Source organism: Micropterus salmoides, unplaced genomic scaffold, assembly GCF_014851395.1.
Source record: "Micropterus salmoides isolate LMB-PRFRI ecotype aquatic unplaced genomic scaffold, ASM1485139v1 Ms_hic_scaffold_9, whole genome shotgun sequence".
Classification (NCBI taxonomy): domain Eukaryota; kingdom Metazoa; phylum Chordata; class Actinopteri; order Centrarchiformes; family Centrarchidae; genus Micropterus; species Micropterus salmoides.
The window spans coordinates 26763200-26779909 of NW_024044681.1; the positions used below are offsets into that span (position 1 = coordinate 26763200).

General features: G+C 38.8%; 3 protein-coding genes across 5 annotated transcripts; 1 reads left to right on the plus strand and 2 right to left on the minus strand.

Annotated features, from left to right (window-relative positions):
- Window positions 1–707: 707 nt before the first annotated feature.
- nlrc3l1 (NLR family, CARD domain containing 3-like 1) lies at window positions 708–6481 on the plus strand. The gene is made up of 7 exons (XM_038708909.1): window positions 708–779; window positions 2090–2356; window positions 3061–3162; window positions 3343–3420; window positions 3521–3629; window positions 3739–3979; window positions 4172–6481. The coding sequence occupies exons 2-7, from the start codon at window positions 2157–2159 to the stop codon at window positions 5755–5757; spliced, it is 2316 nt and encodes a 771-aa protein (XP_038564837.1). The 5' UTR covers window positions 708–779; window positions 2090–2156; the 3' UTR covers window positions 5758–6481.
- Window positions 6482–6486: 5 nt separating this feature from the next.
- On the minus strand, window positions 6487–8163 carry LOC119895658 (interleukin-18-binding protein-like). 3 transcript variants are annotated; one of them, XM_038708912.1, is made up of 5 exons: window positions 7973–8163; window positions 7855–7896; window positions 7716–7778; window positions 7432–7558; window positions 6487–7242 (listed from the first exon to the last, which is right to left on the minus strand). In XM_038708912.1, exons 1-5 carry the CDS (start codon window positions 7992–7994, stop codon window positions 7062–7064), a joined length of 435 nt encoding a protein of 144 aa, XP_038564840.1. In that variant the 5' UTR covers window positions 7995–8163; the 3' UTR covers window positions 6487–7061. The 3 variants fall into 3 exon arrangements, with proteins under 3 accessions (XP_038564840.1, XP_038564839.1, XP_038564841.1); XM_038708911.1 differs by having other exon boundaries at window positions 7855–7899; window positions 7973–8162; XM_038708913.1 differs by lacking the exon at window positions 7855–7896 and having other exon boundaries at window positions 7973–8154.
- Window positions 8164–9279: 1116 nt separating this feature from the next.
- Window positions 9280–15622, minus strand: rnf121 (ring finger protein 121). Its single transcript, XM_038708910.1, has 9 exons — window positions 15491–15622; window positions 14229–14266; window positions 13827–13968; window positions 13301–13455; window positions 13074–13181; window positions 11609–11729; window positions 11388–11521; window positions 10417–10518; window positions 9280–9779 (listed from the first exon to the last, which is right to left on the minus strand). The coding sequence occupies exons 1-9, from the start codon at window positions 15566–15568 to the stop codon at window positions 9659–9661; spliced, it is 999 nt and encodes a 332-aa protein (XP_038564838.1). The 5' UTR covers window positions 15569–15622; the 3' UTR covers window positions 9280–9658.
- Between the last annotated feature and the right edge of the window lie 1088 nt (window positions 15623–16710).

The window sequence follows — 16710 nt, forward strand, 5'->3', positions numbered from 1 at the left end:
ATGTTTCATATACTAATGGATACTTGAATTCCCCTTAGGACAATTAAACTATCTATCTATCTATCTATCTATCTATCTATCTATCTATCTATCTATCTATCTATCTATTAAATTGTCAATTGGCTCAAACACTGCAATTAGGCTATTATAGAGTGCTGTGATTCATGCCAATGAAATCATTAATTTGTCTCCACTACATTTATTTGTCCTACATTCGTTTATTTTACATACAAAAGGAATTCTCATAAAATATGATGCCTTGTTGTGGATTAAACTAACCAACAGTATTTAAAGTAATTTAAATCCGCTCAACCCCAGACCAGCTAAACAATAAAATGCAGCTTTTACATTAAGGCATCAGTAATAATAAAACAATAGTACATAATATACATAAAATTATAAAATTATTTTTATTATAACCTTTAAATAACCAGGAGAGTCCCACTGAGATGAAGAATCTCTTTTGCGAGGGACAGGCAGCAGCAGTACAGACAGATAAAACAGGATAGTGAGCTCAAATTTCAAAAAAGTAATTTTGAGTCAGCTTCACACTTTAAAAACATTTACATATTCAGGAGACTATACTATACTCTTTGGTATTTCTGCTTCAACTACAGTAAAAGATGTGTTTCTTCCCCCACCTCCTCCTCTAGAGCACAGCATGTTTTTCACACATCTGGCCTGTAGGTGGCAGAGTGTGCTCTGTAATTTTTGACACTCACGCTATTTGATAAGAGAGAAGAAGAAACTTCTTCCTGAATCGAAGTGAAAAAGAAAAGGTAACGTTAAGTTAGTTAACTTTTGTTCATGGCATACCTTGGACGTAAAAAGCATGTATTTATGTGATTACCAATGCGTTTACATTTTTGACCACTATAAAAGCAATGTTATCATTTTGCGTAAAACTCACGTGTCTTATTCCTGGTTTAAGCCTTCCACATTCAAAGTTATAAGCTAACGCTAGCTAACTACCTCAGCTAACGCTAAACAATAAACGCACCATAAAGTCCCGTTGACATTATTTTGTGGAGTATTATGAGGAGAGGCCGGTGTTGGTGACACAGCTGACATAGTCGGTCACTGATATATATCATGTGGTGACTTCGAGGCGGAAGAGTGAAGAAGAAATACCAAAACATGTCAAAAGTAGAACATGGAACAGTTAACGTTAGCCAAGCTTAGCATGGTCTGTCAGCCAGACAAAATGATAATGCAGCTTCAGTTTGTGACATGGTAATACCATAGACCGGATAAGTTAATACACGGGCGATATGATGATGATGGTGGGCAGGCTTCACGTCCAGGGCGTGCCAGAGGCGTTCAACCTGTTACTAAAATTTTAGATAATTAACGCACCTCCAGTTAAGATGAGGAAGAAACATTAATTTACATGCTGTGTAATCTGAGTGGAATAAGAACTTGATTACATGTACATTCAAAAAAGATAATTTGTTGAAGTGGTTTCTCTCAAAGGGGGTAACTGAAATTGTGTTACAGGATAAGGGATAGACTCATCATGCAAAATGAAAACAACTCTTATTACAACATGAAATGATAATGCATCAAGTTTACAACAGCATCACAACATTGTAAATGTTCATCTATCAAACACAAAACCCAACATGAAAATGTGCATCTTAGAGTAACGCTTGACTGTAAAAGGCAGAATGGTGATATGCCATATTGTATTATGTTATGTTAATTTTTCTCAACCATCTCTGACATTAAAGTAAATACAGGATGCTGTGTTTAAATGTAAGAATTTAACAGTTGTGTAAATTAAAATATTGAGCTAAAGCAATCATAATATACTGCAATAGAGAATGTCAAAACAGAGTACAGTCTTGTAATGTTATCAGATTTGATTGCCAAAGACATTTAATGGCAATTTATAAGACATTTCTATTACCTTGCATGTAATTTTCTTTTGACAAGGTAATGCAGTTTTGTTGTGCAGACACAGGCCGCTATTTACTGCTACTTAACTGAACAAACCTGAAACTCTGGTCTGGTGTCAGGTTCGTTATACGCCCAGATAAAGAATGTGAAAGCTGATATATTGTATTATTTCATGTTTTTTCTTCTGCAGGTACAGACAGGTTACTGTTCTGAGATACCACCTCTGGGTAACCAAAAGTTGATCTCGTCTGTTGTCAATGGCTGGCCCTCTTGATGACATGATGGGCGACTTTGAAATAGAGATGATGGAAACAGTGTCAGGCAGCTCTTCCCCTGGGGATGCAGTGTCTGGTAGAGGTCCAGACATTGCGTCTGTTGAAGATGACGGGCTCTACTACATCCCTGAGAGAAGACCTTCTCTGGACCTGGGACCAAGTCCAATGGATATCAGCCAGTGGTACTGAGATGTTTTACTTCCTGGCCCTAAGGGTCCTCTCACTGACTGTAGAGTGGTAACTGTGGGTTGTTTTGTTATGGCAAATAGTGAAAACATATCCAAAGTAGAACAATTGCGACTAGTCTTATCAGTACAGAGTGAAATGAATATCACTACACCTTATGTGTAACTACAAGGGTGGTGTGGCAGCTCAGCAGCTTCACCTAGTGGGCTGATTGGAGAACTTATCTGTAAGTCTTTTTACAGCAGTCTGTGTGCCAGGTATGAGGTGGTTATCTTTACCTGTCTGTATCTGTTGCTGTATGTTAACGGTTATCTCCCCAGTTTTCACAGAAAGATAAGATGCGTCATTACTAAAGCCTAAGTGTTCACATAACCCATCATCCCCCCAAAAATACCTGTCAAAAACGACAATATTCAGAGTTCTAGCAGAATCAATACACAGCCAAGCTAAAGAAAAATAATTAAATAAATAAAAATACAAAGTGGGGTTGAGTTCATGCTTGTCCATCAGCCTTCATAAGTCCTTGTGGTCCTCAGTTCAAATGCCAAAGACTTGACTTGATACTGCTTGAGAAGAAGCGCTAAGCTTAAAATGGGCTGCTTATCTGGCAAGTACTACAGAAGCCGGTTATTGCTTGTTATTCGGCCACTAAGTAATAAACAGACATTCATTCTGCCATCCTTCTTTTTTTTTTCCTCAGGCATCACGTGGACCAGGCCTTATCTCCAGCTCTGAGCTACTGGTCAATTACAAGTGAGTCGGACTTAAACAACATGAATGACGAAGATGCATCCTCCACGAGGTACAAACCACACAAAGTATTCAGCAAAACTTAAATCAATATATAAATTCATGCATTCATCACATTAAACCCAGGAAGCAGCTGTGCTTGTAATGTGTGCCTTTCAATGTACTGTGCCTTGTTGTTAGTCAATTAGTTACAATGAATATAACTCAAGCCCACTTGTCATCCTGGTTTTAGGGTCCAGCTGAACAGAGCAGATTCCTACTCTAGCTGCTACTCACTGGACAGTGACGATTGTGAAAAGAGAATTCCCAAGTAAGAAATACACCCATGGCGTGGCACTGAACATGTTAGTGTGTGTGATTACATACTAGATTGAAAATATGTTTAAATCTCTCCACTGTGGTCTCACCAGGGTTACAAGCAAAGATGATTCTGCCCCAGAGCCTTCTGACACACCTGAGGTAATCCAAGACTCAAATGAGGTTAGGCATCCTTCTCTGACAGTGGCATTCACTTTTAAGGTCAGTTTGTGTTCCCCTTTTGCCTTTATCAGTTTTAAAAGACATTAAGTAGAACATGTCCTGTAGTTGAAAAGAACTGCATTGAATGTTATCCTTCCTTTGGAATCAGGCTATTAGTAAAACCCTTGGGAAGCTGTCAGTGGGAGACATTCAGAGGTTCAAGATGATACTGTGGAAGCGTTACCCACAGTCATTCAACACTCCTCCCCAACGCATGGACATGGTGGACCTTGTGGACCGCTTGCTCGAGTGTTACCACCTGGAGGTATCTTTGCAGATCACCAGAACCCTTCTTGAGGAAATTGGGCAAAAGAAGATGGTTGATTATCTTCAGACATTGTGTATCAGAAGTAAGTAGCCTGTTTTAGGGTTTATTACTGTTAATTTAATCCCAACAAAAGGGATGGATAATATATTTACACAAGGAGATAATAGTCAAAGTGCCACAAAGACTTTTACTTTGTCTGTTTTAAATGAAAAGCCACCCTTTTCACTGTCAGTTTGAACCAAATAACATATATTTACATGCACTTTTTTTCCAGACGAAGTACGCTACGATTTAAGCGAGACTCTGAAGAGGAAAATATGTGAGGAATTGTCCTCGCAGGAAGAGAAGAGGCCCTTTGATGATGTCTTTACTAATCTCTACATAACCTCAACCTGTGATAATGGCCCAAATATTGAACATGAGGTCATGACCATAGAAAAGCTTGACAGCAACCGGGAAGAAGCGAAGCTGCTTTCTACAAAGGATATTTTGAGCGCTGAAAGGCTGGAGAACTCAAATTTAAAGTTTATTTTGGTCACGGGAGTGGCAGGGTCAGGGAAGTCTATGGCGGTCAGAAGATTAATCCTCGATTGGATTGAAGAGCGGTCCCACCAACACGTGTCTTTCTTGTTTCCTTTGCCGTTCAGAGAACTCAAACAGTTTGAGGATGGTAAGATCTCCCTGATGGAAATAATACAAAAACTCTACCCAGAAACAAAGAAACTGAGGGATGAGGATTATAGATCCGACGACTGCAAAATAATGTTTGTCTTTGACGGTCTGGACGAGTACAACGGGACGCTTGACTTTCAAAACACTGAGCTTCTCGGTGACCACACAGATTCCACCACCCTGAATGTCATCGTGGTCAACCTCCTCAGAGCGAGGCTGCACTACCGCGGCCTCTTCCTGGTCACTTCTCGGCCACAAGTGAAGCGCTGCGTTCCCTGGGACACGCATTATGATGAGATAGACGTGCGTGGTTTCCTTGACCCTGAAAAGGACGAGTATTTTAAGAAGAGATTTCAGGACCCGGATCAAGCAGCAAGAGTTATTGCGTATATCAACTCTTTCAAAACCCTCCGCATCATGTGCCACCTGCCCTTGTTTTGCTCACTGGTGGCTGATGAGTGCCAGCACATATTTAGGTCAAAGGGGACAGAGGCTGAGCTGCCCAGCAGCATCACCTACATGTACACAAAGCTGCTGCTAGCACTCACACGTCACCATCGCAGATTAAGAGCTCCAGATCTTACCAAAGATAAAGAGATAGACTTCCTCATGAAACTTGGAAGGTTGGCCTTCAACATGCTGGAACAAGGCCAGTTTAAGATCACTAAGTCCGACTGGAAAGAGGTTGAAATCTGCGAGGAGGCAGTGGTTTACACTGGCCTGTGCACACAGTACATCACAAAGCCATTTGTCTTGTTTCATGAGAAAGTCCTCAGCTTTATCCACCCTACCATGCAGGAGTACCTGGCTGCCCTTTATGTGTTTCTCTCCTTTAGAAACCAGGGGAAGAACATTTTTGAGCAGCAACTGAAAAACAAGGTCAAAGGGATATTCAAGGGGCCCAAGGTGATGGAGCTGTACAAAAGCGCAGTGGACAGAAGCCTGCAGTGTGAGGATGGCAAACTGGACATTTTCCTGCGATTCCTGTTTGGAATGACACTGAAGACCAATCAGGATCTTCTCCAGCCATTCTGCACGTCTTCTGTAAAGTGGCCAACAGTCACTGAAGATGCTGCTGCCCTCATCAGGAAGAAGATCAGAGAAAATCCGATTCATGGCAGGAATGGCAACTTGCAGTGCTGCCTGGAAGAGCTGGGTGTGCGAGCGTCAGAGGCAACATCCAGTTGAGCTGCTCCGTGCACAAAATAAATGTCAAGGCTTCCACTGAATTCCACTAGGATGAAAACTGTTGAAGTGCCTGTTGGGGAAATATGTTTCTCCTGTTCAACCAACATATGCACTAATGGAGTGTTTAGAGCCAAGCATGATCACTTCTGTTCCACAGTAACACTGACGTGGAAACAGACTCTCTTAAGCTAATGGGGATGGTTTGATTTGATGTGTGTTAATATGGATTTACAGAAGCTGAGAGATATTAAGGAGCCTTGTTTTGTAATTGTTTTTACATTATGAATACATTAATTATTGCAAACGTTGCCACCTTTCTACTGTTGTGCTTGATATGACTTATTCAAAAAGCTTTAACTGCACTACTAACACTATCATGTGGAATTTGACTCCTGAGTCATAGTATTATTTCAAATATGTAAAAACTAAATTATTTTGCACTTTTAAGTTTTGTAGGTTAATTATTATTGCTTGCTGGATGCATGCATTAATTGTTTTGGTAAGTAATGCAGTACTTAATTGAAGAACGGAAGTTATGTGTTGTTTATCCTACACAGCAAAAAAGTATATGTACTCTAATCCTGGTAGTTTACAATCAGTGCCATATATTGAAGTGTTAATCTCTGTGCATGTAATGAAAGTACTGACAGTGATACTCGTTGAGGGGAAAAGAAGTTCTGTGTGAAATAAATGACCCGATTTACAATAAATCTCTAGGCAACTGCATGGTGTGGGAGTGAATTGATTGTTTCATAGTGGAGTCTCAAAAATATACAAATTTAAAATCGCCAGCAAACAGACAAATGATACACAAGCATTGCAAATAACTGTTACAATATTCTTCATACAACCTGCAGTCCATATATAGTGGTAGTCATCTAAATATCAGTAACAGAGTTTACTACAATTGTAACAAAGGTGTGTTCAGTTCCATGTAAAATGTTGCCTCTGGGTGTTGTTTCCTTGGATAAAGCAGGGGTCTTCAACATACTGCATCAAATTCATGTTAGGAGAGCGGGTAATAATATCTAAGTTATTTCCTCATACTTCCTTCCTCAAAGAACAGAAGATACATTTTAACACCAGTTGTCTTACTGAAGGGAAGCCATCAAAGGAAAATTATGTGCTATTGTGGAACTAAATGTACCCCTTTCTTAATCCAACTTTTTTTTGGCATAATTCTCCCATCTTACAGTATAATATATAATAATACATTCACAGATAATGTCGACTCTCGTCATAGATGAGTTGGTTTAAAAGTGAAACAAGGTTCAGAAAATCCCACTTTTTTACTACAGTAACATTCAGTGTTTTCTTCTTTTCCCTACAATACAATCACGCCTTGCTGCTGCTAACATTGTGTGCTTGTGGGCCGTTCCAGCAGGGTTCGTCACAACACAGGTGAAGTTGGATTTGAGGTCCTCCGATGTGACATTCTTTAGCAGCAAACTCCTCTGTAGGATTGTACCCCCCTCTAACGTTGATCTAAAACAAACATTACAGTTCAGCTGCAGGTTGGTTTCTAACAACCTGGTTGGATCTAACATCAGGCATTATTTTTTTCTCGTTTTAACAGCAGTCTTCAGAACCATTTGAAGACAAGAATACAAAGTTGTGTATTGACAGCTGCACTTAAAAGGCTAAAATTGTATGCTCTGTGAAGGTAATACTCACTCCTCTGATTCTACCAGTCTTTCACTGCTGAGCGTGTCTTCAGGGAAGGAGCCATTGACGAGCCAGTAGATGATTGCCGAATCATCACAATTTGCAAAAGCTTCACAGTGAAGAAACAGCGGGTCACCTGTAAGGCAGACATATTTACGGCATAGGTTCGATAAAAGTAGGGGGACCCTTTAAACTATCCTAAAAAGCCCCCTGACCCATTAACAGGTTCTGTAAGCTGTAAATAACAGAAAACACTTGATAGCTGGTGGTCATTTCTCTAAGTGGTAACCTACCTGGGTGAGCTTTGATGTGGACGCGATGTGGCCCAATGATCTCTGGAGCTCCATCCTCTGAAACTGAAGCGCAAATTTAGGTTAGGATAAAAATCTAATGACATCAAAATGCAGCTGTCACCCACAAAACATACTGTACCTGGAAATCCATCTGCAAACAGCATACACAGCGATCCCAAGACTGCTGCAGAAATACATATTCACTACCAATGCCATAATACAGTGAAAATTACAGCTTTAGTATGAAGTATTATTACCTTTTACGACAGACAGCTTCATACCGAATCCTCCAGTGACAGCTTTGTGCGGTTGACTGCTGGTTGGGATTGCTATATGAACAAAATTCACTTCCCTAAATCAAAATAACACGCATCAAGCGTGGACACAGTCCGTGGGGATTTCTCAAACTACCCACTCATGGTGGATTTCCTCACAAAGCAGGTCAACCTCTTGTTCTTGGTAAGTTGCTCACACACCCCTATTGTTAAATAAATTATGCATGCTGACTAAATCATAGCGGATTCCAGTTATTGCTTTAAATGTTGGAAACATAAACCTCAAAGACCGATGGATAAAGCATCTCCACACCATTTGAGCCATGGTACATTTATTAACGGATCTTGATCAAAACATTGACAACAAAACAAAATGATCTTGGTATATCATATAGTCCCTTTACTGTGCTAGTTAGACGCGAGGTCTGACTAGAGGACAATTGGCATTATGTGGCTGTGACCAGTAAATGCAAACCCCCCCCCCGCCCCCCCTCCCAAACCCAACCATCACCCTTCCAGTAACTTTGGACTACAAAATCTAATTGTAAGAAAATGGGACCGTGGATTGAACAGATCACACAAAAATAAGACTGGCACCATCAACACTCTCATTTCTCTTTCTCACTGAGTTAAAGGATCATTCTGGGATTCAATTTCAATTTAATAACACTTAAATGTTCACCAACAAAAAGTTTAAAAAAAACAATTCACTTACCTCTAACAGAATCTAGCCATGCAGATAATTTGGGTTTTGTATCTGGCCAGACATCCATCTCTAAAATTTATCCTGCCGTCCCAATAAAAAAATAAGGTAATAAGGTAAATTACATTTTGTTGGCGGTGCTCACAGCATTGAAAAATTAGATTTAAAAATGTCCAGGCCAATGTGTCACTCCAGAAACTCAGAATAATCCACAGAACACACTCAAAGGTTCCACAGGGACCAAAACTATCTCCATGGCTACATAACACTGTGAGAAAATGTTTTGTTCTTTTTGTAATGTAGAAGAGAGGTCAGATATTTTAAATGATAAAAAATAAACCAGAAGGCTAAAGGTCAAAGCAAATGACAATGAGCATATTTTGAAATCAGGCAAGTCCCATCGTCCAATTAGCACTTTTTTCCCCCCAGTGATGACACCTCCGCTCACATGGTGCATGACTGCTTATGAAACTTAAGGTCACTAAAGTTCAAAATATGGAAACAACTATACATGTGATTACATTAAATGACACCAGAGGAGGTCTGCGTTCATGTACTTTGGAGGCACAGGGGGCGATGACGTGTGTTGATTTCCATTCAATATTTATTACTCAGCCATCAGACATGAGGACGAAAAACTGCAGCATGATCCTTTAACTGAGTATTAACAAACACTCTAGACATAAATTAGAAAAAAGCACCTCTCTAATGATTTTGACAACCGCTTTACTAGGCCATAAGATGCACAAACAAATTATTAAGATGTAACGCTGTGTGAAGCTAATCCTGGGAAATTGGGAAAAAATTCAAATAAATCGTAAATACAGATATGTGCCTATAAATATATACAAAAAAGTATAGACACTTTTTTATTGGTGTTTTAGTTCAATGTTAGGCCCTCAGTCTTTTGAGCCAGTGCATATCTTCTCCATGTGGTGTGTATGTCCATTTCTGACAGTCGCAGGTCACTCCAGACCCAGGATGTAGTTAATACCTTGCACAAATCCAATAATAACAGGCTGCCAGGCCACCAAGTACCGAAGCCAGTCTAAAAGTTGTCCATACATGACATGTGGCCTCTCCCAGCTAAAACAAAATAGGTTAAAGAAAAAAAGCTTCAACAATCAAAAAAGGTTAATACATGGGTGCCAATATAAAGCCTTAATAACATATACAAGTGATGGCACAGGGCCAAGAGGAGTTACAAACTGCTTTCAGGTTTCTGTGAAGGTTTTTTTTTTAAAATGTGCTACACAGTTGCACATTGGACACAGTCATCTGATATGTACACACTGAGCCATAAAAAGGAACAGGAAGGTAGGTATACAACCTATAAATGTTTCATATCTCCTTCCAAATAGCCTGCTATGAGTCGCCTGAAAAATTCACCTAAACTTCCTCTGGTACAAGAAACATGTCTTTCTCCTGTAACTTGCATGACTGGGTTTCGTAAATGTTGGTCAGCTGTCAATGTGGAAAATGTCCAATTTAAGTTTGTACCTGAAGGTACTTTTCTGTCCTCTTCCATGAGGTGTTTAAAATGTTTTTATATCCTCTTATACGATCAGCACTCCTATATACAGAGTATATGTCTGCGCACTCACATTGCACATAATACCAATTAACTGTTTATATTATTTAGAGAGAAAGAACAGTGAAATAAAGCACCACAGAAAAAGACAGGAGGCTCACACATGTGAGGACTCCAGAATAAAAAGGATACGGGTTACTGAACATCCTCTTCAGATCCACCTTCTCTTTGCAGTATGGGCACATCTGCTTCTTCCCGACAATACACCATCCTCTTATGCAGAACTCGTGGAACCTGGATGTGGAGTTAAGGCTTGGCACGGCAGAAGTTGTAATGGCCCTAAATGTAATGCCTTTGGAAATGGCAGCTTATTGTTGAAATATGAAAATGTATTATATTTGTAGCCATTGTGCATCAAGCTGCCTAATTTAACCAAAGGCAAGAAGACACCACGTTTGCATTTGAGATATTTGTTTTGTTACAATGTTGGTGAGGTTCGACTATTATAAAGAATAACTAAACATAATGTGGAGAGAACATGCCAAACAAATAAAGATAAAATGCAGCCTACAATATTGTAATGCATTGAAAAGTTGTTTTGTGTTTTGCGTACATGTTTCAATAAAGTTATATCAGTGCCAAAACAATATCAGCCAACATCATTGGCCTGTTGATTTATGATTATTATTTATCACAGCATGCATTTCTCTATACTGATATGTTAACAGGGAATTATGTCTTTTTTATTTTGATGTAATTCAATTCAACTGTTCAAGAGAAGGTTTGAAAGCACCAAACTGAAAACCAGCAAGCTTAACAATAGGTTGGAAATCTACACATGAAAAATAAAAACATAACATCCCAGTGCCACAAAAGAAGGTTACATGTTATTTACAGTGTGCAAGTAGCAGAAGAAAATCATGGGGGAAGTAAAGTGTGTTCAGATACACAGACTATCGTACCATCAACAGTCTGATATAAAGGTCAAGTTAACCCAATTTCCCATTGGCCTGGTGGGTTAATACATGATACAGTTCCAACACAAACCCGTGATCATACATTTTATAGAAATGAAGTACTCCATTATGCAGCTGAACTTCTCTTTCACTGATAAATGAGATAACAGCATGACCAGCATCAACAAAATTGCACAAGGAGGATACACATGGTTGCAGGACAATCTGTACGTGTTTTCAATAATTCCCTCCTCACTGACATCGACGAGGATGGGCTGACCACACACTGCACAGATATTATCAGAGAGGTGTTTGGTTGGCATGCCAGATGCACTGTAAAACTGGAAAAAAAAGAGAGAGAAAACTGTCAAAATTACATTTTAGCATACATTTACCTCTAAAGGTGTGTCTGCACACAGTCTACTTACCCCAACGGTTGAAGCCATGAAGTCCGCACACATCTCTGCAAAGTCCCTTCCTAGGACCCCATAGTACAGCCCGTAGAATAGCAGTGAAACACCAAAGTCCATTGCATCCTCTGGCTTTATCCTGGACAGATAAGGCACTGTATGGGAATCACGGCTCAGGTGGTGTTCAACATCAGCTTGTATTTAATGCATAAAACAGATTGTCGGTTTTATATTTTCAGTCAACAGCAAAGTTTACAGTTTTTAGAAGACAACATGAATGTCTTTTAAAATTCTAGCATGTCGATGGCAAGCTAAAATTATATATATTATATCTATATCCCCCTGTACACTGTAACATCAGCTAGGAAGATTATAATGATCACAAATGACCCTGTTTTGAATTTAGCACTATGAAAAAAATCACACATATGTAACATTAATATATTTACTTTGAAAACTGCCAATATAGAACTGAACTGAAGTCGGGAAAGGTGCTACAGTGCTAACCAATTCAAAGGTGCGGCCTTGCTAAGCTAATGTAATCATTACCAAGCTTGTTAAAAGTTCCTTATCAATAAATTAACTGACGGCTCAGTAGCTACATGACCTGTAAACAGCACCACTTTGTTCATTCAGACTTTTCACAAATACAGTACATTGGAATCAGGATGTATGTCACCCAAAGATGCCAAATGTTTGTTTCCATCTACGTTTTTTTTTACTAGTTGTTTTCAGCTGGAATAAGCAACTTCCACTTCTTTCTGTAGACTTCGTGTCTGAAGTGCTTCATCTGTGTTGTTTGTTCAAGTATCTGAATCATAGGTCTGAATAAAAGTTTTCTTTGTAGTGATCCCTCTGAAAAGGAAGTTGCTGTAATTCACTGCAAATGATAATATCTTACAGTGACAATGGTTTTTTTTTAACTTATCACAGGGTGTTTACTTTACTTGTCATACGACCAGTTTACTTTTAAACACGTACACCTGAGGTCAACTAAGGATTATGTCAACACCACGAAGTAAAAGAGCGTTTGCTCATTTTTCTGATGAAGTCAGTAGGTTGAGCTCTATAATCCTGCTAGATTCTGGAGTGCTTCAATGCATAACAGCGACAAGCAAACAACCATTGAGCCAGATTATAAAAAAATTTTACAAATAAAATTTAAAAAAGACAATCAATTAGTGACTCAGGTGAATGGTGAGAATAGTGGTGATCAAAGGGGGTGGGGGAAAAAAAGGCAAAACATCATCATTTAGTGACGCTACATGTGGGACAGAGACCAGGAAGAAACTCTCCTTTTTCAATGAACTTTAGACATTTGGGATATATATTCCTGAAATGGCAAGCTGGAAAATATGACTAGTCTGGTCAAAAGCAGCCTACAGTTTGAAGGATTATCTTTTGAATGGTGAAAGTCAATATGCACTAAATGTGTTGGCTATGGTAAAGGGTAATTTTGTACCACTGATGTGACAATTCATACCTGAATATTAGGTTTATACCAAAAAGTGTAAACATGACGACACTGTAGCCAACTATTCCTGTGGCATAGCTGATCTTGTAGAGAAGGAGGAACCACTTATACACCAACCTGCAGCAGCCAATGAGAAGGAATATGTCAGAGTATGTTATGGACAGTCCAGTCTGCAGTGATGTAAAGGCAGATCTCTTAATTTACAGGACATGGTTAAGTGTGAACGATGGCTATACCTCGGTGTGGTGCAGGCCAGCGGCTTGCGAGTGGCACGGAAGGAGATGTACGCTGTGATGACAGAGAAGATAAACCACGTGGTCAGGAACCTCCACCAGTGAAGTTTGGTAGTAAAGTAGAGAGGAACTACCCACATCTGGAATAGAGTCACCAGCTACAAGACAGCAGAGCGTACATGTTAGAAGATGCACGTACACCAGGGATAAAATTCACACATTATGTAAACATAAAAGCACCACTGACAAGACTTCATTTTAACATAGTTTGGGACGAGAAGGGATCTGCCATACTTCTCCTTATTTGAAGAAACAAGTGTTGATATGCCAGCACATGGATATTAAAATAAAATAAAATGTAGACTTGTGAGAGACAACACGTTCTCTTATGACCTCCTTCCCCCATCCCTGCAAAAACATAACCCTAAGTGACATCTGAAATGTATCTTTATCCAAAACATACAAAGAGTCTTCACATGATGGTATTTGCAAACACTGCAGCTACCACCGTTTTGCTTGTGTGTCTTACATTGTATGACTTTGGGTGTCTCTGTTTCCACTGCACGAGGACTAGCTGGGCAACGACAAGGGTGACTATGAGGATCAGCACCATCTCTGCGTGCATGGCCTCATGGCCTTTGTGTTTGGCATGCATTCTTGCATGCTCCACCCTGTTAAAAAAAAGAGGAACATACTCATCTTACGTAGCTAGGAGTAACACTATTTGTTGTTTAATAACAATGCAGGATAGGCGTGCCCATTAAAGGTGCACTGTAAAGGTCTGCACACTTGTGTCTCTTAATGGCAATGACTGTGAACTGTTTGAATCAAACTTCAATACCCAGAAATCATTTCAGAGAGAAAATAATCATATCATATATGTTAAAAAATTAAATGCATGATTCATTAAAAGTGTGGCAAAGATACTAACCTCCACTTGTCTTCTGGTGAAAGCTTGGACACATCGAACTAAAGAAAGGAAAAACATAACAACATAAAGACAATTACTGTTGACACTTTACCAAATACGCAGCTGAACAAAATAATTAAATCATAGATTAGCCATTTTGAGGATAATTAAACACATGAAAATATAGGGAGGGGGCACAACTGTAGTGTATGAAGCAGAGTGCATTGTATAAACCAAATATTTTCATTCATTTATTTTAATTTGAACACAGAAAAAATAATATAATTTGTCCTTCTAACATAGACTCTGATCATTTGTAGTAAGCAATGAGATATGTTGAAGATCTAAAAAATACCAACGCAAATAAAGTAAGTATGACAGAGGCTACGCTATAAGCTACGGGGACTAGTAAATTAACTAACTTACAGCTCAAATGACTTAACACTTGCACATTGTGAGCTCCTGTTGACACCAGTTGTTGTTGTTTGAAACTTTATAAACCACAATCAGATGAACAAGCAGTGAATATTAACAACATCACAATAAAATTATATGTACTAACAGACAAAGCAATACATAAAATGTAAAGACTAAGCAAACCGGGACAAATAAAATACAAGTACAAAACAGTAAAACAGACGACAACAAAAATACGATGTGCAAAAAACTAAAACAGCGTAATAGGAAGATATAAAGTAAATTTACAATTTAAAAATAAAAAGTACAATTTAGAAACTGCTGACACCAGCTTAACATTTATGTTTGTAGATTGAAATAACGTTACCACAGGAAGTAATTTGCTTGCTTCCCCTGACTTCACACTGATGAACCGGCAATACATGCCCTTTGACCTGTTCAGCCACATCATCTTTAAATTATTTATAGACATAAGTTAACAAATTAAACAACTTTAAATGCAGCAATGGGCACATGACCGTGGAAAAGGGATATAATTAATGTTAACTTTATTTTAAAGAATAACATCTGCCAACTAGCCAAGTTACATTTGAGCGTAAGCCGGCTAGCTAGCTAGCTTAGCATCGTTAAATGGCTCTCAGGGCGTCTCTCGCTCGCACGGTTGTTTTGTTGAACGCAGAAAAATCATTTACGTTCAATGCTTGGTAACAGATGGCTAAACAGTGGCTAACGTTAGCTGCTTACGTTAAGCTAAACCCCAGCAACGTTAGCCGACACATATTCCAAGTTGGCAACTTGCACCCCAGTATAAACTCACCCATCTATTTTATCTGTCATAATACCTCGGTTTGGCCGATTTATCTCACCTGATTTGGTACATCGTGATGCTCCAGTCCATGGTCGTGCTCTACACCATCAACCTCCACCTCAAACACCCCGGCCATCTTCGGAGTGCTACCTTACCGTTCCGGGCCATTAGCATTAGCATCAAACTTGCGTACGTCACATCCGGCCTCGTTCGGTTTTGTTCCCCTTCAAAATAAAGTTCGGGGGAAAATGTAGGTCAAATATTAACCTATGACTGTGTGTGTGTGTGTGTGTGTGTGTGTTTGTGTGTGTGTGTGTGTGTGTGTGTGTGTGTGTTAGTCAAGCTGTTTAAAGTCAAGATAGTTTACTATTCGTACTAAATGTTGGATATTCAACTCACCGCTATGTTCTCGACATTTAGACAGAGCTATTTACTGATTAACTTATCAAACTGGATATTCTTGTGAGATCAAACTGACATGTCAATCAAAATGAGGTGCTGAACATAAATATCACTAAGACCAGTATCAGAATCAGCGTTAATGGCCAGGTATTTGACTTTGGATTGTACGTTGCTCTCAATGTACATACACAGGAGAGCATAAACAAACAAGCATAGACATTTATCTGGTTGTAAATAATTATTTTTGATTGTATAGTGTATTAATACTTCCACAATACTGCATCTATTCTTTCAATTTCCTTTGTGTTGCTATGTCGACTAAAATTTCTCCTATGGGGGATTAATAAAGTTATATTTTATCTTATAAACTATATCTTTAAACCAAAAGGCTCAGGAAGGAGCAGACTCAGACAGAGTGTGCAGAACACACATACACTATAAACAAAAACGACAACAACATCTGTAGGCAGCGAGACAGCAAGCCAATAGTGAAGTGAGAGCATAGTTTAAAGGATTCTGGAATAAATATTTTTGTTCAGTATATACCATATAAACAATATACAGTACTGAATTACAAAAGTGACAAATAAATAAGAGGCGTTAAACAGTATCCAGGTGTATTTATACACATTTCTATGTTATTAAGTTACTGTGTAACTAAATTACAAATTTACTATGTCATTATAAAGGAATTGTTCCTGAAATTGTGTCAGCTGAATTTTGTGTGCGATATACTATTGCTTGTCAAATGTGTTTACAAAAACATTCCTAACTTAAATACACTGCAGTTTCCTGACGTCTTGCACGTGATAGTGAACTATCAAAGTTTAACTCGTCATATTTGTAGCACTTTATGTTTAAATTGCAGAGATTGTG

Excerpts from the sequence above, each read along its gene's own strand:
- nlrc3l1 (XM_038708909.1), top strand. The coding sequence starts at position 2,157 with ATGGCTGGCCCTCTTGATGACATGATGGGCGACTTTGAAATAGAGATG. Across the intron at positions 3,421-3,520 it reads TGTGAAAAGAGAATTCCCAA|GGTTACAAGCAAAGATGATT; the intron begins GTAAGAAATACA and ends TGGTCTCACCAG. Across the intron at positions 3,630-3,738 it reads CAGTGGCATTCACTTTTAAG|GCTATTAGTAAAACCCTTGG; the intron begins GTCAGTTTGTGT and ends CTTTGGAATCAG.
- rnf121 (XM_038708910.1), bottom strand. The coding sequence starts at position 15,568 with ATGGCCGGGGTGTTTGAGGTGGAGGTTGATGGTGTAGAGCACGACCAT. Across the intron at positions 11,522-11,608 it reads TCATGGCTTCAACCGTTGGG|TTTTACAGTGCATCTGGCAT; the intron begins GTAAGTAGACTG and ends TTTTTTTTCCAG. Across the intron at positions 9,780-10,416 it reads AAGAGGATGTTCAGTAACCC|CTGGGAGAGGCCACATGTCA; the intron begins GTATCCTTTTTA and ends ATTTTGTTTTAG.
- LOC119895658 (XM_038708911.1), bottom strand. The coding sequence starts at position 7,994 with ATGAAGCTGTCTGTCGTAAAAG. Across the intron at positions 7,779-7,854 it reads GTTTGCAGATGGATTTCCAG|TTTCAGAGGATGGAGCTCCA; the intron begins GTACAGTATGTT and ends TTTGCGCTTCAG. Across the intron at positions 7,559-7,715 it reads CCACATCAAAGCTCACCCAG|GTGACCCGCTGTTTCTTCAC; the intron begins GTAGGTTACCAC and ends TCTGCCTTACAG.